The sequence below is a fragment of the Heloderma suspectum genome, chromosome 3 (genome assembly GCF_057233095.1).
Source record: "Heloderma suspectum isolate Gila_16-S chromosome 3, 16-S_ref, whole genome shotgun sequence".
NCBI lineage: Eukaryota > Metazoa > Chordata > Lepidosauria > Squamata > Helodermatidae > Heloderma > Heloderma suspectum.
Genome location: NC_139460.1, coordinates 32,080,407 through 32,105,813, shown reverse-complemented (window position 1 = coordinate 32,105,813; position 25,407 = coordinate 32,080,407). Strand labels below are relative to the sequence as shown.

General features: G+C 44.3%; 2 protein-coding genes across 10 annotated transcripts in view; one reads left to right on the top strand and one right to left on the bottom strand.

Annotated features, from left to right (window-relative positions):
• PARP4 (poly(ADP-ribose) polymerase family member 4) overlaps window positions 1-7,600 on the bottom strand; it is a 79,115-nt gene extending 71,515 nt beyond the window's left edge. For 4 of the 7 annotated variants that reach the window (XM_084842782.1, XM_084842785.1, XM_084842784.1 and 1 more), the window contains exons 1-2: window positions 7,288-7,542; window positions 2,580-2,712 (exon numbers count right to left, since the gene is read on the bottom strand). In XM_084842782.1, coding sequence (XP_084698908.1) covers window positions 2,580-2,711 — 132 coding nt within the window. In that variant the 5' untranslated portion in view covers window position 2,712; window positions 7,288-7,542. Of the gene's footprint in view, window positions 1-2,579; window positions 2,713-3,523; window positions 3,643-7,287 lie in introns of those variants that run through there. The other 3 variants (XM_084842787.1, XM_084842786.1, XM_084842783.1) reach the window with 3 other exon arrangements.
• Window positions 7,601-10,608: 3,008 nt separating this feature from the next.
• The window catches only part of CPAP (centrosome assembly and centriole elongation protein), a 36,760-nt gene continuing 21,961 nt past the window's right edge, over window positions 10,609-25,407 (top strand). For 2 of the 3 annotated variants that reach the window (XM_084842781.1, XM_084842778.1), the window contains exons 1-6: window positions 10,624-10,720; window positions 13,320-13,767; window positions 14,526-14,649; window positions 16,217-16,501; window positions 21,849-21,987; window positions 25,078-25,183. In XM_084842781.1, coding sequence (XP_084698907.1) covers window positions 13,399-13,767; window positions 14,526-14,649; window positions 16,217-16,501; window positions 21,849-21,987; window positions 25,078-25,183 — 1,023 coding nt within the window. In that variant the 5' untranslated portion in view covers window positions 10,624-10,720; window positions 13,320-13,398. Of the gene's footprint in view, window positions 10,721-13,319; window positions 13,768-14,525; window positions 14,650-16,216; window positions 16,502-21,848; window positions 21,988-25,077; window positions 25,184-25,407 lie in introns of all 3 variants that reach the window. The other variant, XM_084842780.1, reaches the window with a different exon arrangement.

Genomic DNA, 25,407 nt, shown 5'->3' with positions numbered 1-25,407 from the left:
CTGCTGTAATGCATTTGCTAGGCACTTCCAGGATAAGACCTCTTGCATCTGCCAGGACTCAGACTCCAGTGTTATAGCAGGTGAATCTGGTGAGATATCCAGAGCACAGCCTTGTCCTGTTCTCCTGGATGAGTTTGTTGGTATAGTTCGAGGACGTTGACAAGGTGGTTGGACAGGTTCGTGCAACCACTTCCATACTGGATCTTTGCCCCTCTTGGCTGATAAAAACTGGCAGGGAAGGAACAGCTTGCTGGGCCAGGGGGGTGATTAATGCCTCTTTGCGAGAGGGGGTCGTCCCGGGCAACCAGCTCAAAGAGGCAGTAGTGAGACCACTCCTAATGAAACCCTCCCAGGACCCGGAAAATCTTAGTAATTTTAGGCCAGTGGCAAATGTTCCTTTCCTGGGCAAGGTTCTTGAGTGGGTGCTGCTAACAAGCTCCAGACACTCTTGGATGAGACCGATTATCTAGATCCATTTCAGTTGGGGTTCAGGCCAGGTTTTGGCATGGAAACAGCCTTGGTCGCCCTGTATGATGACCTATGTTGGGAGAGAGACAGGGGGAGTGTGACCTTGTTGATTCTCCTTGATCTCTCAGCAGCTTTCGATACCATCGACCATGGTATCCTTCTGGGATGATTGTTTGAGCTGGGAGTGGGAGGCACTGCATTGCAGTGTTTTCACTTCTACTTAGATGATCGGCTCCAGAAGGTGGTGCTTGGGGAATATTGCTTGGCCCTGTGGATTCTCCAGTATGGAGTGCCACAGGGGTCAGTTCTGTCCCCCATGCTATTTAATATCTACATGAAACCATTGAGTGCAGTCATCTGGAGTTTTGGGGTGCATTGTCATCAGTATGCTGATGACACACAGCTCTATTTCTCTTTTTCATCTTCTTTAGGTGAGGCTGTGGATGTGTTAAATCGGTGCCTGGCTGCGACAATGGACTGGATGAGGGCTAATAAACTGAAACTCAATACAGACAAGACTGAAATGCTGTTGGTGGGTGGTTCTTCTGACCGGATGGAAGGTGCTCAACCTGTTCTGGATGGGATGGTACTCCCCCTGAAAGAGCAGGATCGTAGCTCGGGGCTTCTCCTTGAGCCATCTTTGTCTTGAGGCTCAGGTGGCCTCAGTGGTGTGGAGTGCCTTCTACCAACTTCGGCTGGTGGCCCAACCCTGCCCCTATGTGGACAGGGATAACCTGGCTTCAGTTGTTTATGCTCTGGTAATCTCCAAGTTAGATTACTGCAACTGCACTCTATGTGGAGCTGCCTTTGAAGACGGTTCAGAAACTGCAGCTTGTGCAAAATGTGGTGGCCAGATTGATAATGGGGACCAGAGGGTCCGAACATATAAGACCAACTCTGGCCTGCTTGCATGGGCTACCTGTATGTTTCCAAGCCTGATTCAAGGTGCTGGTTTTAACCTATAATGCCTTACACAGCTTGGGACCACAATACCTGACACAGCGCCTCTCCCAACACAAACCTACCCATATACTACACTCAACATCTAAGACCCTCCTCCAGCTGCCTTCACCGAGGGAAGCTCGGAAGATGGCGACAAGGGAGAGGGCCTTTTTGGTGGTGGCCCCCAAATTATGGAATGATCTCCCTGACGAGGCCCACCTTGCGCCAACATTGTTATGTTTTCGGCGCCAGGTTAAGACCTTTCTCTTCTCCCAGGCATTCGGCAGTAGATGATAAGTGTTTAATCGATCCTGGAATGTGTTATGCTTATGTTTTTTTGTTTTTGAGATTGTTTGTTTGAAGTTGTTTTAGAAATATGTTTCTTTTGTGTATATTGTCTGTGCATGTGTTTTTTATGTAAATGGTTTTTAATCTTTGTATATTGTATTTTTCATGTTTTTAATCTTTGTAAACCACCCAGAGAGCTTCGGCTATTGGGTGGTATAGAAATGTAAATATTATTATTAACAACAACAAGAAGAAGTGCAAACCAGTCTGGCAACCAATGGTTTGCCACAAGTAAGAACTGGAAGTGCAGGCTCATGGTGCACTTCATGGAGGGGCCGCATGTGACCTTGAGGTTCCGCAAGGCTCATTTTTGCAACAGCAGACCATGGTTTTACATTACATTTGAATATGCCCAGAGTCTGAGACATATGGGAGACATGGGACTAAGGACAGCATCCAACCAGGCAGTTGCACTCCTGCTGATTGTGTTGATCCAGCAGGAATGACTGCTATTGAAACAAGGATTTAGAGGTTCTAAAAGTAAACCAGGAAATGAGCGAAAGCACTTATTTTCAGGCCAGGACACATTAGCCCTTTTCATTTCAGGTTGCTTTTAGAACTGCTAAGTCCCCATTGTGCAAGCAGTTCCTTCTGCTGCCGCGTGAGCCCAACAGGATACTGCCCCAAGACTATATAGGCCCTACTTACCATTTCCTGGTAGAATCAATTATCTGTTAATCCCACATAGCTTCACTCCTTCCCACACTGCACCCTTTTCGTGGGTTTGTTGCTTTCTCTGCCTGAGGTCAATGCTTACCTTCTTCAACACACACACACACACCTTTTCCCATTTATACCACTGAAGTAAACTTGAAACTTACCTCATGATTCAACACAAATTTAATCTGCCCACCATTTTCTTTAATGCAGTTCTTCAGTGAGTTCTTTTCCAGAATGGGTAATTTTTTCACTCTCAGAAAGAAGACACAGTTTATAAAAATTCCTCCCGTCATCCTGCAAAAGGTCAAAATCTCAAATTTAGAATGGTTCCAGATTCTTTTTACTGATAAGGGAGGGTTTTTTTAAAAAATTGCTAAGTACCACCCATTCAACACACATTTACTATATGGCTGACTTGATATTTCCTCATTATCTGTTTTGAAGTTCCCATCCTATACCCAAGATATATCCATATCTGTATTCAATGGGTACTCAGCCCATGAGGGTAAAATGCCTAGAAAATACAATTGGTGCCCCTAGGGCACAGGCAGCAAAACCCATGGGCCAAATCTGCCCCACCTGAGGTTCCAATCTGTTCCCCCAGAGTCCCCAGATGGCCATGCCCTCTTCCCCATGCCTTTTCCCCCAACCATCAGGTGGCATCCCGGGGTTTGCATCTCCCCCCACCCACAAAAAAATTCTGAAAGGTTGAAATGCCTCTCCTAAGGCTTAGTTCCTGACAGTAAGAGCTTTAAGATACAATATGATGGTATTTCTGCCCCCGCCACTTTGGCCTTCAGCCTCAACCACTTCTGGAATGCACCCCCCCCCAAGAGCTTCTCGAAAATGAATTCAGCTGAAAGAAGAAAAGCCTGCCCTAAGGGTTTTCCTCTCAATGCAAATTCCAGCTTCAGAGGAGGGTTTTTCCTCAGGACCAAATCAGGGAGGGAAAGGGTTAAATTCCCCCTTCATGTCTGCTGTGATCCTGACCATTATCACCCTCCCACTGAAGCTACCTGCATTTTTTAAAAAACCCACATGTCAAATGCAAAGACATATTTAACCTCATCTCTAGTTTGGCTACAATCCTTTCCTGGGATTGTACCTGGGAGTAAATTCCACTGAACTCAATGGAATTGAGTTCTCAATACTTCTGGGTAGACATCTACAGGATTGTGCTCTTAATCCAGCATCCTATTTCCAGCAGTGGCTAGCCAGGTGCTTCTGGAAAACTCACAGCAAGGCATGAAAAAATTAGCTCTCCCCGCCCCCCTTCTTTTATTTCACAGCAAGTATTAAGAGGCATATTGTCTCTGAACAACTTAACTCTACCCAAACATGCATAATTGTATACAGCTCTGTAGTGTCCCCCACTTAGGCTGCAATTCTATACTAACTTTCCTGGGAATAAGTCTAGTTGAATGTAATGGGACTTAATTCTGAGTAGAAATGAATAGGATTGCACTTTTAGTTGTCTCCCCCCCCCCCCCTAAAATAACAGTATTATGATTACCACCACCAGTAATATACATGGTGCTTTACAGAATAGTCTTAAAGCCAGGTTCCTGCGCTGAGGAGGTTCCAGTCTACTAGCAGGGGAAGAATATGTGCAACTCAGTTACAGTGTTGGCTCCAGGTTTTGGATGGCCCTTGGGCAAGACACCCTCAATGTCTTGCCCTCCCTCAGTGAATCTATCTTCTTTGTCACCAGCTGCTGTTGCTCTTCATTGTCTTGAGTGGGGCATTAGACTTACATAGGAAGCTGCTTTATCCTGAGTCAGACCATTGGTCTATCTAGCCCAGCACTGTCAACACTGACTGGCAGCAGCTCTCCAGGGTTTCAGGCAGGCGTTCTTCCAGCCCTACCTGGTGATGCTGGGGATCAAACCTGGGACCTTCTGCATGCAAAGCAGGTGCTCTACCATGGAGCTACAACCCCTCCCAGGACTTCTGCCTCAAAGACCTGCCTTGATGGCACCACTGTTTGAACTCCACTTTACCACGTGTGTGTATATAAACTAGAGGTGAGGAACCTGTGGCCCACAAGTCAGTTGTGATCCACCAGGCCTCTTCCTAACTCCCACCCATTCTCTTTGGCCCTGCCCCCTCCATTTCAGTGGGCTGGTGATGCAGGAAGTGAAAAGGACCCCACTTTGGCCTCAGGGCCCAGCCACTGCTGAAATACAGCCCACAAGAGCACTCCTGGATTGGGGTATTGCCTTTAGGCTGAAAAAGGTTGCCCGCTCATATTATAAACTTATCAGTAGAATCCTTCCTTGCTCTAATCAGGTACATCCTTCACAAAGAGATTTTTTAAGTCATTAAACTTTGTTAAATTGTAAAGGAGCACTGTCTCAGCATAGAGTCCGTGCAAATTTACTGCCAATGTCTCCAAGTTTATATGTGTGCGCTGGCTGGTCACGTAGAACAAAAAGTCCATCCACCTTGAACACTGATTATATGCATGCTTAGTCAGAAGAAAGCACCACTAAGTTCAGTGGCGGATTACCAATTACTAAGTTCAATAGTCAACATTACCAGTTAAGGGCACAATCCTATGCATGTTTAGACAGAAAAAAGTCCTGGAACATTGAAGGCAAAAGGAGAAAGGGACGGCAGAGGATGAGATGGCTAGATAGCATCACCAGTGCGATGAATATGAACTTGAGCACACTCCGGGAGAGAGCGCAGGACAGGAAAGCCTGGCGTGCTATGGTTCATGGGGTCACAAAGAGTTGGACACGACTGAATGACTGAACAACAACAACAACCTACGCACCACAATACCGTAATCTGTATCTTCCACCACATCTATTGATTGTGGACAAATGTAGCAGCCTCCATTTTCACTAACATTTTATTACACTATGATCCCACTCTCTCAAAGCTAAAGAACAAGATCTAGTTTCCCTAGAACTGAGAAGAAAATTATGCACTGCCAGAAATCTTAGGACTCCCCCTTCCACCTTTTTCTTAAACTTTTTTTGATTGAAGACACATTTCGAATGTTTTCTAACTATTTTTGTTACAAATGGAACAAATGCAGTAAACACATTAAAATAAAGACATGCAGGGGATTGAACTTGGGACTTTCTGCATGCAAGAAGTGTGTTTTACCACTGAGCTATGGCCCCTCCCTAGTATGGTGTGCGTGCCAAACCTCATGATGTAATCAGTTCCCAGAAAGCTCAAACATTCCTGATTTCAAAATACTGAAGCTGGTTGTTCACAGTTCCTTATCTACCTGAAGGTTTGAAAAAAAGCTCAGTCAGTAAACTTAATAAGGACCTAACCTTTATATGCTTCTCCACCCCTTATTCTCTTCTACATACATTCTCTATCACTGGCATGGGGGATGCCATGCCTGACAATGTCCTGCACCTAAATGAAGCATTGTAAAGGTAAAAGGTAAAGGTGTCCCCAACCAGTCGTGTCCGACTCTAGGGTGCGGTGCTCATCCCCGTTTCTAAGCCGAAGAGCCAGCGCTGTCTGAAGACGCTTCCGTGGTCATGTGACTGGCATGACTGAACACCGAGGTGCACGGAACGCTGTTACCTTTCCCGCCGAGGCAGTACCTATTTATCTACTTGCAATTTCTTGCTTTCGAACTGCTAGGCTGGCAGGAGCTGGGACTGAAGACGGGAGCTCACCCCGTCACGCGGCACTCGGGTCTCGAACTGCTGTCCTGCCGACCTTCCAGTCTGCAGTTCAGCGTCTTAACCACTAAGCCACCTCAGCCCTAAAAAAAAAAATATGAAGCATTGGGTGGGTCACAATTCTATGGTATCTCACAGAGGACACTCTCCTGCACATTTGGGTGTATGATCTGGGGTGAACCAAAGCTTATTGTGGGCTGTACATCCTTAGTTCCTTATTAGTTATTGTCAAATAATTGAGCATTGCACAAAAATGACAGATTTGTTTTTAGATCATTATTGTGGATCTCTAACGGAACAGTCCCCCATCATGGAAATACAGGAAAACAGGGTAGATAAAAGCTTATTTTGTGGTGCAAGGGGAATATAAACTTTAGTTCCTTATTACATTTACTGAACAAGCCCTTGATTTGAATGTATGTGCTAATAAGGAACTGGGAACTAGTTAACCAACTTCAGCATGGTCCCGACTTCAAATTTCTACTAGTATCGTACACACATTTTAAAAATACATCTTACAGGGGTAGGAACAAAAAGATGTGTGAACTAATCTGATAATGAAAGAAGGAACCTCAACTTCTTCCTCACTTTTGTTATGTCAAGTTTCCCATAAAGTCAGAAGCCTAACTAGGAGAGATTGATTTGGGGCAATCAGTTCTGTTATAGCCTATTCCGAACAGCAAGTAACTAGCAGAAAAAGGCAAGCATTCGAGGGAGAACACGAGGGAGGGCACGAGCATTCCCTGGGGAACATGGGCAGAAGGGTGCTATTGCACTCATGTCTTGCTTGTGAGTTTCCCTTTGACACTTGGTCGGCCATTGTATGAACAGAATGCTGGACTAGATGGACCCTTGGTCTGATCCGGCATGGCTCGTCTTATGTTTTATGAGAAACAACAGGCCCATTTAATACTTTTACATTTTGCGTAGGTTTGCAAACGCTCTTCAGCCAGCACTCTTGTACTTCCAACGCCTGCATGGCAAGGAGAAATTCTGCAGGTGGAGCTTTTCCGGCCTGCAGAGATGGGGAAGGCTTGGCCTGCAGAATTTGCTGCTGTCATGCTGCTGTCGAAGGCAGAAAAGTCCTGCCGGTGGGGGAAAACGCTGGCAACCCTCGTCTATAGCAGAACAGCAAGGCGAGCCCACTTAAAACATCATTAAACTTATTCTCATCTGCTTGGAAATCCGAACGAGGCATAAATCAAAAGATTACCTGCCGACAACTTTATTCCAGCTCCGTTGCGGGCATTTCCTGGTTCTTTGGCTCTAAGGCGAGGCTCGCAACAGAGGTTGCGCTGGAGTCCAGGAGGGGCCGCTTTATTCCCGTCACCTGCACGAAAGCAAAGCCTCGGAAAGCTGCCTTCCAATCAAGAATGGGCTACGGCTACGAGCGAAAGAGCCAACTGTAGAAAAAGGAGGCGGGCGCCCTTTCGCGTGCTACATGGAAGAACTCGTCCTGAACTCGTTCAGGGCGGGGAAGGCAGAGGCCTTGTTGACTGAGGCGGAGCAACAAATGGCATGTCCCCACTCATGATATCCAAGCCCGCCCAAATTATTTTGGTCCCAGAGGCAGAAAGTCCCACGTGTGTCTCTTCTCCTTCCTTGCCAGTAAAAATATAATAATAAATTAAGGGCGCAATCCTATGCTTGTTGAGACAGAAAAAAAGCCTTACAACTCCCAGCATTCGCCTGGCTGGTGAATTTTGGTAGTTATAGGATGCTTTTCCTGTCTAAAAATGCATAGGATTGTGTTCTAATTGATTAATCCAACCAATTAATTACTACACTTTTTAAAACTTTGGGCTCTAATTAAGCATGGCTGGCTGGGGAGTGCTAGGAATTGCAGGACTTTTTTCTGTGTAAACATACATAGGAGTCCACCCTAAGTGGCTAACAATTTCAGGACACCAAAATTAGCTGCCTGAGGTGGCTGCCTCACTCTGCCTATACCAGGGGCGTAGAACCTCAGGCCCTGGGGGGCCAAATCCAGCTCTGGGGTTTTCCAGATGGCCTTGTCCCCTTTCATAGCCACCCCTTTCCCCCCAACCACCCATCTTTTGGTGGTTTCCTGACTTTTGTGCAGGTTTTCCCCTATTGTAAAAGGTTGAAATGCCTCTCCTAAGGCTGAGTTACTGCCAGTAAGAGCTTTAAGTATTTTAGGCCCTGCCCACCACTAGAATGCAGACCCAAAGAGCTTCTCCAAAATGGAAGTTTTGGTTTTCAGAAGTTTTCAGTCCTTGGGCTGAAAGAGGTTCTGCACTCCTGGCCTATATAGTGGGGCCAGCCATTAGCTCTTGGGCATCTACAGATGTTCTGTTAATTCTCCCTTGGAGAATGTACAAAACATCAGTACTTTGCTCATGCTTGCAGTGCACACAAAGGATCAATGTGAGATGCCTTGACCTTAGTACTATGTCAGAATATTTGGAACGTCAGCAAAAGGACAGACTTTTGCCCTCGAAAACCGCACCTGTTTAATCTTAAAATAGTGGCTGTGTCTCCTCAGTTCTTTGGGGAAACACCAGATTTCTCCCCACTATTAAAATAAAGTACTTTTCTACTCTCATCTCCTGGTATATCTAATGAATCTCGCCTTCAAAAGCTCCTGCCAACAATCCTCAGCGGTGGTCTTTTTAGGTGCCACAGGATCCTTTATTGTTTTTGCAAGGTGTAATTCACACTTCCCCCATACCAAAAAAGGGAAGCACCAAAGAATGTTCAAACTATCGAACAGTGGCACTTATTTCACATGCCAGTAAGGTAATGCTCAAGTTCTTGCAAGGTAGACTCCAGCAATTCATGGAACGAGAATTGCCAGATGTACAAGCTGGGTTTAGAAAAGGCAGAGGAACTAGAGACCAAATTGCCAGTATCCGCTGGATAATAGAGAAAGCCAGGGAGTTTCAGAAAAACATCTATTTCTGTTTTATTGACTATTCTAAAGCCTTTGACTGTGTGGATCATAACAAACTGTGGCAAGTTCTTGGTGGGATGGGGATACCAAGTCATCTTGTCTGCCTCCTGAGGAATCTGTATAACGACCAAGTAGCAATGGTAAGAACAGACCACGGAATAACGGACTGGTTTAAGATTGGGAAAGGAGTACGGCAGGGTTGTATACTCTCACCCTACCTATTCAACCTGTACACAGAACACATCATGCGATGTGCTGGGCTTGATGAAGCCAAGGCTGGAGTTAAAATCGCTGGAAGAAACATTAACAATCTCAGATATGCAGATGATACCACTTTGGTGGCTAAAAGGAGGAGGAGCTGAGGAACCTCATGACGAAGGTGAAAGAAGAAGGTGCAAAAGCTGGGTTGCAGTTAAACCTCAAAAAAGCCAAGATTATGGCAACCAGCTTGACTGATAACTGGCAAACAGAGGGAGAAAACGTGGAGGCAGTGACAGACTTTGTCTTTCTAGGCGCAAAGATTACTGCAGAAGCTGACTGCAGCCAGGAAATCAGAAGACGTTTACTTCTTGGGAGGACAGCAATGACAAATCTTGATAAAATAGTGAAGAGCAGGGACATCACACTGACAACAAAGATCCGCATAGTTAAAGCAGTGGTATTCCCCATAGTAACCTATGGCTGCGAGAGCTGGACCACAAGGAAGGCTGAGTGAAGGAAGATAGATGCTTTTGAACTGTGGTGCTGGAGGAAAATTCTGAGAGTGCCTTGGACTGCAAGAAGATCAAACCAGTCCATCCTCCAGGAAATAAAGCCAGACTGCTCACTTGAGGCAAGGATATTAAAGGCTAAACTGAAGTACTTTGGCCACATAATGAGAAGACAGGATACCCTGGAGAAGATGCTGATGCTGGGGAAAGTGGGAGGCAAAAGGAAGAGGGGCCGACCAAGGGCAAGGTGGATGTATGATATTCTGGAGGTGACGGACTCGACCTTGGGGGAGCTGGGGGTGGCGACGGCCGACAGGAAGCTCTGGCGTGGGCTGGTCCATGAAGTCACGAAGAGTCGGAAGCGACTGACCGAATAAACAATTCACACTTCAGATGGTCACGTTTCAAGTGTGATTAACCAAGCCACATTGCTAGCACACAAACCCCTCCCAGTACCTACAATTATATCCTTGTGGAGGTGTGTTTTATTGATTTAATAACAAGGGGCGGGGGTGAATCTTGAACAATCGGCTGAGGATCAATTGAAGTTGGGCCAAACATCCATCCTACAGAGCAACAGAAAAAAGCAAAGCTCCATCATGATTTTTTTTTAAAAGATTTAAAAGTGTTATATACGCTTATGTAACACTAAAACATTCTTATTTATTATTACTCTTCCGATTCTGCGCAGAAGCTACATTTGCCTTAACATCCCTACACTGCTCCCTTCCCCCCATGAGAGACTCGGCCCCGCCCTTTAACTGCCACCGCTTTAAGACGACAAGCGCAACGACGCCTATGCAACGTCCTTTTCTTCCCCCGGAGCTTCCTGGGAATTGTAGTTGATAGGAACGATAACCCCCTCGTAGAGCGAAGGACCGTTGTGGCCCTTAAACTACAACTCCCAGAACGCACAGCGGCCAGCATTGTTCAGCCTGTGGCGCTGAGAGCTCGGGCGACGGCGGCAGGTTTGTAAAGGGTCTAGCGGGTGTCTTCCTGCAGAGAGGTTGGAAGTAATTTAGGTGAGTTAAGGGGGGACTGGGAGTGGCTCGTTCTCCAGACGGGGGCGCGACATGGAGAGCGTTGAGGGGACGGACTTCGTAGTGTTTCTCGGCTCCTCTTATACCCATGCGAGGAATTTTGGGGTTGTCTTTTGATGGGGTTGGAAATTGTCTTAGCGGGTGCAGTAGTAACCCAGTCCTTCAGATCCGGACTTCACCTCAGCTCCCGGCTAGAACAGCTTTAGGGTGCAATCCTATGCATGTTTCGACAGAAAAAGGTCCTACAACTCCCAGCATACAGCCATTCATGGCTGGCTGGGAAATGCTGGAAGTTGTAGGACTTTTTTTTCTGTCGAAACATGCATAGGATTGCGCCCTTAATGTGTGTGTTTACCGTGCATTTCTGTGTCCGAGTTTTTCTCCTGCCTTTCCTCTATATACACTTTCTCTCTGTGTGTTTCAAAAGGAGAAAAAGATTGAGAGAAGACAACAACTATTAATTAATTAATTAATTTACTTATTTATTTATTACATTTTTGAATCACCTAGTGGCTAAAGCTTTCTGGGCAGTTCGCAAAAATTAAAACCCTAAAATACAACGTGATGAAACATTGCATGAAGTTTCTAACAGAACAAAGTTTAAGTTTAAAAATTTAAACTTTAAAAGCTTTAAACAGAACAAAACCAGAGTAAAAGGCAGCAGCAGTGTAAAGATCTAAAAAAACAATAACAAAGATTTAAAAACAAAACTGAAGGACTAAAAAGCCTGGGAAAATAAAAAGCTTTTCAGCTGGTGCTGAAAAGAGCACAATGTAGGTGCCAGGCAAGCTGCTCCAGGGAGCTCATTCCACAACTGGGGTGCGACCACTGAAAAGGCGCTCTCCTGAGTAGCCAACACTCTCACCTCATTTGGTGGGGGCATCCAGAGGAGGACCTCTGAAGATGATCTTAGGATCCAGGCAAGTTTATACAGGAGGAGACAATCTTCAGGTAATAGCCAAACCCAAGCCATTTAGGTCTTAAAAAAATAATATCAGCACTTTGAATTTGGCCTGGAAATCGGCTGGAAGCCAGTGCAAATGACAGAACGTAGGCATAGCATCGTCATATCGACTAGTCCCCATTATCAATAGTGGTGACCCCTGCTCAGGTTGGGGGGCAGTCCAGTTTTGGGTTATATTTTGATATTTATGCCTCATTTTTTGTCTTAAAATCAAACTTGAGGTGCCTTATAAATAAAAATAATCACAACGGAGTTAACAGACAATCCTAATTCTAATAAAATAAACATGCAGCAGTGATACAAGTAGGGAGAACATCTAGAACAAGATGTCATAGTGTTTTCCCAGCCCCTAACCCTAACTAGGAGTGCTCCGTTTCAGAGCTCCAGCCATCCTGTAACAGATGTATTTACAGGGTGGAAACAGGGTATGGGGGGGATGCTTTCCCCCCCTTTCCCACCTTCCTGAAACCAATATAGCTAAATCTGTCATTGTATGAATGGCTTATCAACTGACAGATACCCTTCACTGAGATATCACGAAGGTTTGAGCATAATATAATTTTCTTATGATTTGGAATATATCTTTAAAAATATAGATTACAAGATTATACTCAAGACTACTTTAATTAAGGCTGTGAGTTACCATTACAGTTTGATAGCCTTGATCATAATGTAGTGTAACAGACAGAACTTCCTCATCTATTTCTCTTGACTGCTGCAACACACTTTTTGTGGGCCTGCCCTTGAAGTGTCCTGAAACCACAGCAGAATAGTGCAGAATTTAGCCACTTCTTTCTTAAAAGGGTGATGATTGCTTTGGTCATGTGACCTACAGTGGCTTCCAGTTTACCCGCACTCTGAATTATCAAGGTGATTGTTTTAACATATAAAGCCCTAAACATCCCAGGATCAGCATATCGTAACAAGTGTCTCAGTCTGTATGAGCAAGCCTATCTGCACCCTGTTTGATCTTGGGGAAGAATTGCTTTGGGTTATTTCCTACCTGTTCCAATAACAATTGTGGAGTTTAAGAACATGGTGTTCTCAGCAATGGGTTTGGTCTTGGTGAATTCCTTCTCAGAAGAAACTCATCCTGGTCCTTTCTTTGATAAGCTTAATTGTCTTGTCGTGCCTCATATAGAGCAAGATTCTGTGACTTGTGGCCCTCCAGATGTTTTGGCATATAACTCCTATCAGCTCTTGGCAGTATAGCCAATAGTGAGGGATTATGGGAGTTGTAGGCCAAACTATCTGGAGGGCCACCTCTCAGTTGCCCACCCCTGAGTAAATATGTCTTACAGAGAGAACTTTAAAGGCTGATGTGGCTCTAACAGGCCTGATCTCTTGAAACTGGTCAATAATCCTGGTTAAAAGCAGGGTATCTAGTTGGCCTTAGGGATGCTTAACTGCAATGCTGACCTGTCCCTTAAGCATGGGGGAAGGGGAGGGAATGCCCTCATAGCCCATTCCTCATTTCATATAACTCTGGCTAGAGGACAGACTTTGTTATATCTGTTATATCTTTGTTATCTCTGTATCAGCCCTAAGTGGACTCCATTATATGAAGAATGATAGACTGTGTGCATTCATTTGATAACATTTTTTTAAATTATACAGGTATTGAAAGTCAAATATCAAATCACTGGAGCTTTGCCACTGATACAGATTACTTAAGATTAGATAACATAATTCCCAGATGGCCACCTCTACAGACTTGAATTGGGAAGAAAACTTGATGGCCCACTGGATGTCTAACACTTCCCGTGCTGGAGTCATACTAAATCCTGCCTTCCCTAATTTGAAAACCACTAGGGCAATTGGTATTGGAAATGCCTTATCAGATCTTGCAGTTAATTCACTACACAGCTCAAGCAGCGCTTCCCTAAGTGAAGACTCTCTACCCAGTGGTCAAGCCTTGGAAATTAACAGTCCTTGTGAGGAAAAGTTGGACACATCCAGAACGCTGTTTCCAACTTCATTGGCTAAGAAGGCCCTAGAATGTGATAAATGGGACGATCTGGGTGAAGGATGTTGCACTGATCTACTTCTGCAGAAACTTGAGCAGGTAAAAAGCAAACAAACCTTGCTTGCATTTACTATATTTCTTCTGTCTAGAAAAAATAACCATTCCTTTTTTAAGGCATGGTGGCACAGTTTGTGACCCAATAAGCTGGGCTCAGGACACTAACTACAGTTATGGTGGCATTCCAGGAGTTTCATATACATTCAGTTTTTGCCACCTGCATGGATTTCAAAGACCAGTATCTTGTAGGTCATAATATATGACTGGTGGGCTGTATTATACTTGGAAGTTACAAGCTGTTCAAGCCTCTCAAAAAGTCTATCATTCCCTCTAATAGCGAACTTGGTTGAGTGCCTGCACATTTGGAAGTGAAACAGGACCACCCCCAAATAAGGGAGCACTTTCTACATACTTGGGGGACTCCTTAGGTGCGCAGAAGTATATAAGGTTGTAAATTAAGAAATTAAAGAAAAAGAACAAAACAGCCTGACATGGATGTGCAGAAAGTTGATACTTCACTTGCAGGAGAAAACTGGAGGTAGAGAGAAGTGGGAATTGATCTACTCAATTCCCTAACAGCTTATGGTAAGTGTCCTGGAGGTCCCATTCTCTAAAACTTGGGAAACATTTCTTGCCTCCCAAACAAGGCTATTAGTTATTACTTGTCAGGCTTGGGCACCAATGTAAACATCAGTCTTGAAGTATATCCTATTCTTCTGTAGAGTATTTGTCTTACTGCATTATGCTAATTGCTCTAACATAAATTCTAAGAATACGCTTGGCTTCTTATGCTCAAAAAGCTCAAGGGCTTGCAACAGTACAAGCAAGAGCAGCTGAGAAGGCAACAAATGGGGCAAATTCAAAGACTACTGGAAGAGCAACAGAAACTCCTTTCCATGGTCTCTGAGCAGCAAGTGCACACTGGTGAGTGGAGATAAAAGGTATGCACCTTTTAAAATATGCATTAGGGGCAAAATAGGCAGAGAATAATTTTACTGCCTGGTTTTATTGTGTGTTAAGAGAACTAAAAGCCACAAGGATCACTCAATTAGATAATAGTTTTGTCAGTAATCCTTGCATCAAACCTAGAATTGGTGCCAGGGTCTACTTTATTATTTTTTTGTTACATTTTTATACCACCCAATCCTTGCATCAAACCTAGAATTGGTGCCAGGGTCTACTTTATTATTTTTTTGTTACATTTGTTACCACCCAATAGCCAAAGCTGTCTGGCCAGTTTCCATATTGCAGTTCCCCAATAGAAATTTTCTCTTGCAAATACTCTTACATTTTTAAAATGAACATTTATAGCAGCAATGGAGAACCTATGGCCTGCGAAGGTTCCCAGTCTGTCCCATGGAGTAACATCCATGGGCCCCACTCCTCTCCTGGGGCCCCCTCCCCTGATGTCATCAAGGTGCCCAACTGGACCGGTGCTTGGAGGACCGGCTCCTCTGAGCGCTGGCCAAGTCCCTTGCCTTCACACGCCACTCACCACCCCAATCAGGGTGATGCACAAAGGAGGCACCTGACTTGGCTGGCACTTGGAGGAATCACTCTTCCAAGCACTGGCTGATCCCTTTCTCCATGCAGAGAGAGGTACGGAGCTCCAGGCCTCTCTCTGCATGGAGAAAAGAAAAATGGGTGGGTCATTGGTAGATTATGTCAGGGGAGGGGCCCTACCTGTGTGAACATCATCCAGGGGCAATCTGGCCCTGGGACCAAAAATGTTTCCTCGCCTTTGATTTGCACATAACTAGCTCTCAGAGCGATTCTGCATGGCTGCTGCTAAGACTCACAGGCCTCCCATCCTTACACATAACACATTCTGGAAATCGGAACTTTCAGGTTGCATTTTAAGCGTAGATCATGTTTTGTGGGAGCACGCTAGTGTTGGAAACCTTATCATTTATGTTTTTAGACCAGGATTGCATAACTTGTGACCCACCAAACTGAATGCAACCCACCAGCCATATATTGTGGCCTGTCAGTTCACTGACAACACCCCACCCCGCCCAGTGTTTGCAAGCCCTGGCGGGCAGGAAAAACAGGAGGCTTATGAAGCCCCTAGTAAGGCTACTATACATGGGTGTTGGGCTGTGTTCAGCTCAATGGGTTGCAAGTGGAGCAGGCTGGTTCTAAAAAGAGATGGTCACAATACTGAGCTTGACTACAGGGAAATAGCATATTTATTTCGAAGAGCTTATCATGCAAAGGTGAGGTAAACAAACAGTGGTAAGATATACAGTGAAAATGCCTAAACCCTCACCCACAAGACTTTCAGTTGTCCCTTCCCAGCCATCTTCTCTTGTTACACTGATGGTTCTAAAGTATTTCCAAATACTAAGACTTTCAGGCTTTTCTTGATCAGTTCTAAAAATCATGTAACTGGCAGAATCCATAGAGGCAGGAAAAACTGCACCCTTTTTGCTGTTTTTCCACACATATAATACAAATACCCTTTGTTATGGTTTTGTCTTTTAACACAAAGGTGTTGCTGTAACAGAAGATGACATGAGTCAAAGATACGTTCAACCAGCTTGGTTGTCCCCCATGCCTCATCTTCCACCGTGTTGCAATGAAGACAGTGCTCACTGGGACAGTGTTCCTCGTGTTTCTTCTCCTGCTGAACAAAGGGATTCTCTACAAAAGTTCAAGAATGGCCAGATATTGAAGGGAAATATCTCTACAGACCCTTTTGATGAGAAACAGTCTGTAAATGGGCCTTTCAAAATCCAGAATGGAATGAAGGCTGAAGACCAAAAAGCCATTTCAGGTAAAATAAATATCTTCCTTAATGAAGAGGAGCATCTCTGTTATTAATACTGACTAATCTTTTATAGGATTCTTGTAAGGATTACTGAGAAACTGTATGTGCAGTGGTCCAGAAATATGCTCACCTCTGGGGAGTGTGATTTCTCTATTCCAGTGAAATCCCAGCCATTCTCCTGAGTTTGAAGAAGTGCAAGGAGAATCTTCCAGACCTCTCATGGAGGCTTGGAGAAGCTTTTGCTTCTTTCTGAGTCTCTTGAAGACTCGGCATGAGGTCTTCTAGGATATTTTTCACCCACCCTCCCTACACAGTCTGGAGCTGGGGAGGGGTGTGTGTGCGCGTGCGCGTGCTTTCCACAGCAGTAGCACTGCGCCTCAGAACACCTTCAAAGTAACGTATTTTCACATTCTTATTTCCAACCTTCTTTTTGAGGGGAGTTAATTGCTGAGTTCAGCTACAGCTTTAAGGAATCATGGAATCATAGAATCATAGAACAGTAGGGTTGGAAGGGGCCTATAAGACCATCGAGTCCAACCCCCTGCTCAGTGCAGGAATCCAAGTCAGAGCATCCCTGACAGATGGCTGTCCAGCCTCGTCTTGAAGGCCTCCAGTGTGGGAGAGCCTACTACCTCCCTACGGAATTGGTTCCATTGTCGTATTGCTCTAACAGTCAGGACGTTTTACCTGATGTTCAGCCAGAATCTGGCTTCCTGTCACTTGAGCCCATTATTCCGTGTCCTGCATTCTGGGATGATCGAGACGAGATCCTGACCTTCCTCTCTGTGACAACCTTTCAAGTACTTGAAGAGTGCTATCATATCTCCCCTCAGTCTTCTCTTCTCAAGGTTAAAGATGCCCAGTTCTTTCAGTCTCTCCTCATTGGGCTTTGTTTCCAGTCCCCTGATCATCTTTGTTGCCCTCCTCTGAACCCTCTCCAGCTTGTCTGCATCCTTCTTAAAGTGTGGTGCCCAGAACTGGACACAGTACTCCAGGTGAGGCCTAATCAGTGCTGAGTAGAGGGGAACTAGTACTTCCCAGGAATTGGAAGCTGTGCTTCTATTAATGCAGCCCAAAATAGCATTTGTCTTTTTTGCAGCCACATCACATTGTTGGCTCATATTCAGCTTGTGATCGACAACAATTCCAAGATCCTTCTCACTTGTAGTGTTGTTGAGCGACATATCCGCCATCTTGTAACTGTGCATTTGGTTTATTTTTCCTAGGTGCAGAACTGGGCATTTATCCCTATTAAATGTCATTCTGTTGTTTTCTGCCCAGCACTCCAGTCTATCCAGATCACTTTGAATTTTGTTTCTGTCTTCCAAAGTATTAGCTATCCCTCCCAATTTTGTGTCATCTGCAAATTTGATCAGCATTCCCTGCACCTCCTCCTCCAAGTCATTAATAAAAATGTTGAAGAGCACTGGGCCCAGGACTGAGCCCTGCGGTACCCCACTCGTTACCTCTCCCCAGTTTGAGAAGGTCCCATTGATAAGCACTCTTGGAGTCCGATTCTGCAGCATACTGTGGATCCACCTTATAGTTGTTTCATCTAGCCCACTTTGAGCTAGTTTGCTCATCAGGATATCATGGGGCACTTAGTCGAAAGCTTTGCTGAAGTCAAGGTATATTATATCCACAGCATTCCCACGGTCCACAAGGGAGGTGACCTGATCAAAAAATGAGATCACATTGGTCTGGCAGGATTTGTTCTTGACAAATCCATGTTGGCTTCGAGTAATCACTGCATTGTTTTCAAGGTGCTTGCAGATGGATTGCTTTATAAACTGCTCCAGAATTTTCCCAGGGATTGATATCAGACTGACTGGTCTGTAGTTCCCAGGTTCTTCCTTTTTACCCTTTTTGAAGATAGGGACCACATTAGCCCTCCTCCAGTCATCTGGCACTTCCCCCGTCCTCCATGATTTCTCAAAGAGAATAGACAGCAGTTCTGAGAGTTCTTCTGCCAGTTCCTTTAGTACTCTAGGATGCAGTTCATCTGGCCCTGGAGATTTGAACTCATTCAAAGTAATGAGGTGTTCCTTGACCATATGCCTTTCACTCTCAAGCTGCAATCCTGCCCCTTCATCCTGTACTTTGCCTTTGCCAGGGGGGTCATAGACCCTCTTTTGAGAGGAGACTGAGCCAAAGTAGGAATTGAGCACTTCTGCCTTTTCTTTGTCATCTGTTATCATTTTGCCATCCTTATTTTAATATTATTTAATATTAAATAGTTAAATTTAATAATTTAAAAGACATTTCTTTCCTCTGTCTTTTGCAATGCACGTAGCTGAAGAAAGTCTTTTTGTTGCTTTTTGCATCCCTCGCTAACCTCAGCTCGTTCTCAGCTTTAGCCTCCCTGACGCCATCCCTGCAATTCTGTGCTACCTGCCTGCACTCTTCCTTTGTTGCTTGTCCTTCCTTCCAGTTCTATATGTGTTGTTTTTTGTTTTCAGGTCATCCCTAAGCTTTTTGTGAAGCCACATCGGCTTCTTCTGTTGTCTTCCACCTTTTCTTCTTGTTGGAATGGTTTGTAATTGTGCCTTGAGAATTTCCTTTTTTAAAAACTCCCACCCATCCTGGACTCCTTTTCTCGTTAGAGTCGCTTGCCATGGGACCTTACTTATCATTGTTCTGAGTTTATTAAAATCGGCTTTTCTAAAATCTAGGGTACACGTTGGGCTACACTTGGCTTTTGCATCCTTTAGAACCAAGAACTCGAGTATAACATGGTCGCTTTCCCCAGAGTTCCTGTAACTGCTACTTTATCCACTAAGTCATCTCTGTTGGTTAGGATCAAGTCAAGGATATCCGATCCTCTAGTTTCTTCCTCTACTCTCTGTAGGAGGAAGTTATCCGCAACACAAGTCAGGAATTTCTTGGAGGGGCCATGTTTTGCAGAATTTGTCTCCCAACAAAAATTGAAATTCCCCATTACGACTACATCATGCTTCCTTGAAACATTGGCTATTTGGTTTTCAAAAGTTTCATCCTCATCTTCTCCTTGATTGGGTGGCTGGTAGTAGACTCTGACCACCATGTTCCTTTTGTTCCTTGCTCCATTTATTTTAACTCAGACGCTCTCAATGGGGCTACCAAGCTCATCCTCCTGTATTTCTGTGCAGAGATATGTATTTTTAACATATAGTGCAACCCACCTCCCTTTCTGTTCCTCCTGTTCTTTTTGAACAAATTATATCCTTCAGTTGCTGTATTCCAGTCATGAGAGTCATCCCACCAAGTCTCAGGTACGCCTATCAAGTCATAATTTCCCTCCTGTATTAAGAGTTCAAGTTCGTTCTATTTGTTTCCCATACCCTGGGCATTAGTATATAGACATCGAAGACCATGTGCTTCATAGTCTGGCTTTCTTCCTACATGTTTCTGAAGACTATTATTGGGCGCTATTAATGCTGTTCTCTCTGTTGCGTTACCCCCAACTTTACATCTCCCTTCCCTGTAGGATTCAGTTTAAAGCCCTTCTGATAAAGTTCTGCATGCTATGGCCAAACATATTCTTCCCAGCCTTTGTGAGGTGCAACCCATCCCTTGCCAACAGTCCATCTTCCAGGAAGTATAGCCCGTGGTGCCACAATCCAAATCTCGTCGGCACCACCTTCGTAGGCACTCATTCACCCGGATGGTTTTTATTTCTCTTTCTATCCCTCTTCTAACTAAATGGATGAGAAAACTATCTGGGCCCCAAAGTTCTTGAGTTTCCTTCCCAAAGCTTCAAAGTCTGATGTGATTTCTTCGTAGCTCCATTTGGCAGTATCATTTGTTCCCACATGGATGAGAAGAAAGGGATACCTGTCAGTGACCTTTATGAGTGCAGGCAACCCTTCAGTCACATCTCTAATCCATCCTCCCAGGAGACAGCATACTGAGCGAGTCCACGGGTCTTCGCGACATACTTGAGTTTCAATCCCATGCAGCAAGGAGTCTCCCATTACTACTACTCTTCTCTTCTTGTTGTTGTAGGCCTTGGTTTCATTGCCTCTGCTTGACTGACCTTCAGCCTCTTGCTCACTCTCATGCAGGTTCCCCTGTGATTCTTCCTCTGCAGGCTGTCCTCCAGTCTCATCCGCAAGTACCTGGAATCGGTTCCACAGCTCCACTGCTTCCACCGGTGCAGAGTGGCATCTAGTTCTTCTTCTCCTAACTGTCACCCTTTTCCAAGGAGTATCCTCTACTCCATTTTTCTTCACCTCAGCATTTTCCACTGCCTTATCTTGCTGTTGCTCTTCAAGCTTCTGATCTTCCCTTTGCTGCTGTAGTTCCCCCATTCTGTCCAAGAACTCTTTGTGTTCTCTTATTCCCCGGAGGGTCGACAGTTGCCGCTCCAGTCCACTTTTTCTTCCAGCAGCGTGATCAACTTGCATTTGTTGCAGGTGTAGGCCATGTTGTTCTCAGGCAAGAAAATAAACATTGCACACACCTTGCAGGTCACCACCACTGGAGAGTCTTGTCCTTCCATAGCCTCTTTTCCCTTTTTGTGTCTAGCTTTCTGATTGTTCTAGAGTAGCCTGTGCTTGGTCCTCTACTCACTGGAGGTTAAAAACAGAGTCCCACTGGTATGGAAGTGTGTGTTACAAGAAAAATAAATTTAAAAATACGTTAAAAAAAAAAAAAAAGCTCAGAGTGGTGACACAGGTAAGAACTGTGATTGTGATCAGGGGATTGTGAGGGTCCATTGGTCAGCAATTATTTTGGCTGGCTTTTGAGGCCAGTTTGATCATAAGTACAGTTGAGTTTTATACTGCGTTTCAGCAAAAATTGCATCTCCCCGCCAGTAGTGTTATTACTACTAATTTACTATTAGTAGCAATAATAAATTAATTGGACACAGGAGATCCAAGGTCTCAAAAGAGGCTTGTGTCTCCCCCCCCCCCCCCCGGTCTCTTTCACACAAGCATACTACACAGGAACAGCAACAGGCAGTACCATGGGCCTGGAAAGGGAGATCTCTGCACACCTCTCATATCCCTGGTGTGCATCTAGCAGAGAAAGTAGCTAGATTGAGTCCTATGAGGTTCTTTGTGCCTGTACTGCAACTGGATTGTACCCATAACATTTTTAAATACTACGACTGGATTGTGCCCATAACATTTTTAAATATTGCATTTCAGGTGTGCAAAGCAACTTGCATGCATGCCCTCAGAAACCTCTTCAACAGTCCTTAAAGTAAACATTGTGCATGGGATGAAGCTAAGAGAATTAGTGGCTTGCCTAAGACTAGGCTGAGATGAGATCTGACTCACAGACTTAGCTGCTGAGCTACACCAAACCCTTACACTCAGTTAAGGGGTAAAACACCTGAGAAAACGTTAGCTTTCCCTTTATTTTACAGGAGGAAACAGTCAGCCTCCAGAGGAAAATATACTGGGACCTGCAGATGGTGACATTAGTTGTGAAGGAACAGGGAATGTAGAGACCTCTGAAAGTCTGACTGGAGGGAAGTGCTTGGAAACTCTTAATGCAGACGAAAGGTGAGGTTTTTTGCATGCAGAATGGCCTTGAATGTGTATGTACAGGTGAGTCACTTTTGCATGCAATATTACACATATCTCCTCAGAAGTAAGTCCAATTAACTGCAATGGGGCTTCCTCCCAAGTAAGTCTATGTAGGATTACAGCCCAAAGGAGAGGTAGGCAGCTTGGTGCCTGTGGGAACAAATGCACCCCTGGACACCTTTCTTGTCACCCAGCAAAGAGCCCCACCCCTCCCACTTCTTTTTTTAAATGAACACATTTTGTTACTGGCAGCTAGCTTTGGTTCAAAGCAAAGTGATGGCCTCCAGCCGCTGCAGTCTTCAGTTTCCCATGGAGGTGAGAGCTGTCTACACTTGCGATCCTCCATTGACGTAAATCTCCAGTGTAGTGCCAGTGGGGCTATCTCTTGACATTCTTCAGTTAGAAATGAGTTTGTCCATTCCTAGAACATGGACAAACTTGAGCCCTGGCTCACCTTGCTCTCCTTTTGCCATTATAATCTTATTTTTGTCCTGGCTTGGAGGGTTCAAGGAGAACTCAGGGTTTTGCTCTGGTTTTTTAAGTTCTATGTCATATGGGGCTCAAGGAAACCTACAAGGGCTGAGCCTACCTTTGGTCCCCCGTCACGGTCTGGTGCCTACTCTAAGCAAAGTGTTGTTTGAGAACTAGAGTATCTAGCCCATCCATAATTCATGAGGAACCAAAGTTAGTCCCAAAGACTAACTCCTGGATCACAGCTGGTCCTGAGGTCAAGCCCCCATTCTACCTCCTTTGTATTGGAATAGGTGATATTTGTACTTCAGTCATATTTCTCTCTCTAACTTGTCTTTTTTTCTTCAGTGATTCTCAGCCAGCTACCTGTGTACCTGCATTCTAGTCCCCATCTCCAACTCATTTAGGCCTTATGTGTGTCTGTTTCATTCCTATTGCCCTCCTATCTCATTAGATATCAACTCCTCCTCCCCCATCGTTCTGATATGCTATCACACTGCCCCATCTCTCTCCTAATTCTTGATCCTTTCCCTCTATTCCCAGTTCTCTCTGTAAAATTAACTGAATAGTTTCTGGCGTCTTTGAATCCTGCTCATGTACCTACATTCTTTATTTCTGTAATAAACCATGTATTAGATTACTTTAATATCTGGCTGATTGTCTATTGCTCTTTCCCCACTCTGGGGGCCCTGATTCTTGCTGCAGCATACCATGACTCTAGACTAAAGATCCAAATTCATGTTCCTCCTATACGCATATGTGGTCAGACATGTAGACGTGGTATCAGACATGTGGTAACAATGCAGATAAGTTTTCTCTCTCTCATAATACTAGAACCCAGGGTCATCCAATGAAGCTGAATAGTGAGAGATTCAAGATAGACAAAATAAAATACTGCTTCACACAGTGCGTAGTTAAACTATGGAATTTCCTACCACAAGATGTGGTGATGGCCACCAACTTAGATGGCTTTAAAAAAGGTTTCGACCAGGGCTGGGGAATCTCTGGTCCATGGGCTCGATATAACCAAAACAAAGGAATGATTCTATTTCCAATCAGCAGCTGAGCGAGGATAAGAGCTTAACTCTGCTGCACAGTGACAAAGGTTCCCTTTCTAACTATGCAGCAAAAAGCTCTTATCTGCAATCAGCTGCTGATTGGAAACAAAAGTTTTTCCATGCAGGGGAGAGGGGACAGGCGTGGAGAGGAAGCTGCTGAGTGATTCAGTCCTGCTTTCTTCTTTTTTAATTTTATTACACGGGTGACGAATGGAAGCCAAATAGTATCAAAGGCCTCAGAATTAGTATGCCCCTTCGCCATACGTAGGTTATGAATTAGCTTTTCCATCAGGGCAAGCTTCCATACACAACTATACCAAATCTCTAAAGTAAAATTTGAAGATCCCACTCCCCGCCCACTATTGTAAGTTGAGCTAATGTTAAAAGAAAAATTATAAGTTCCCTATGTAATAATTTTGTACCTGTAAATTGGGAGAGGAGTGCGAGTACTGGGGTTTTGGGAACTAATTGTATAGTAATAATAGAAATCTGATTAAAAATGGGATCCCAGAAATCAGACACATAGGGGCAAAGCCACCACATGTGGAAGAAGGACCCACATTCCGTGCATCCTCTCCAATGATTAGGGGATAAAGAAATGTTCCTAAAACTCAGTTTCACTGGAGTAAGATACCATCTATGAAGCAAGTTTAGGGTTACTTCCCATATTGAACAGGAAACAGATTGTAATGGAGGCGATGGCCACATATTTTTCCATGCTAAGTCAAGGTAGACAGACCTAGGTCTGCCTCCCAAACAGCCCTGAGTCCGGAAAATTGATCAAATGTCGCATCTGTCATTATATGATATAAAATGGAGATCAAACCCTTTCTCTGGCTTGAAGATTCCAAGCAGATATTGTCAAACGGGAGTCCTGCTTACTTCTGAGGTTAGTCCTGCTTCCATCTTAGGCGTGTCCTGCTTACTTGTGAGTAGATATGCTGTTCATGCTTATCTCTGAGTAGACATGCAGAGGTTTGGTACTTGGGATGCTAGTTGAAAGTTCTGCTGAGTGATTAAGTCCTGCTTACTTCTGAATAGGTTAAAATTCATAATCATATTCTGGCCCCACCCACTCTGCTTTTGGCCACATCCCCTTTGCCTTTGGCTCTGGCCACAGATGGAATGTGGCCTATGAGATCTTTCCCAGATTGGAAATTGGCCTACAGGCTGAAAAAGGGTCACCACCCCTGGATTGAACAAATTTATGGAGGATAAATACCAGTTGCTGGGAAACAACAGCAAGTGAGGACTATTGCTCTTATGTCCTGCTTGTGGCCTTCCCATAGACAGCTGACTGGCCACCGTGGGAAATAGGATGCTGGAGTAGATAGGCCTTTGTCCGGTCCAGCAGGGCTGTTGTATGTACAAAACTGGATTATGGTAAATTTTTAGTATAAGAAAGTATTTGGGTGTATAAGCTGCAACACCGATGTTTATATGGTTAAAACAAGCAAGATAGTGCTGGGGATGTGAAGGCATTTATTTTATTGTGTTTTAAAAGATTTGACAATTAAATCTGTGTCTCTTGAAACAGACCTATTCTGGCTAGTATTCAAGAGAGAAAAAAGTCATTTGAAGAATTTCTAGAAGAACAGATACAACTAGAAGAGCAGCGGCTGAGCCAAAAAGGAAACATAAAGGTTAATAATTATAGCTACTATTTGCTACAGTTTTTAAAATGTGCCAGTTTCATAATATGAGGTTGAGTCCCTGCTTTAATTATGGTGCTCTCTTATAGATGCAATATATAACACGTTTTAGAAAATCTGGAATTCCTAAACAGTATTTTGATAGTGGCCGTGTTTGGACATCATGATAATGCATGATAGGTTAATAAGCTACACACAGTAGCTTATTTTGAAAC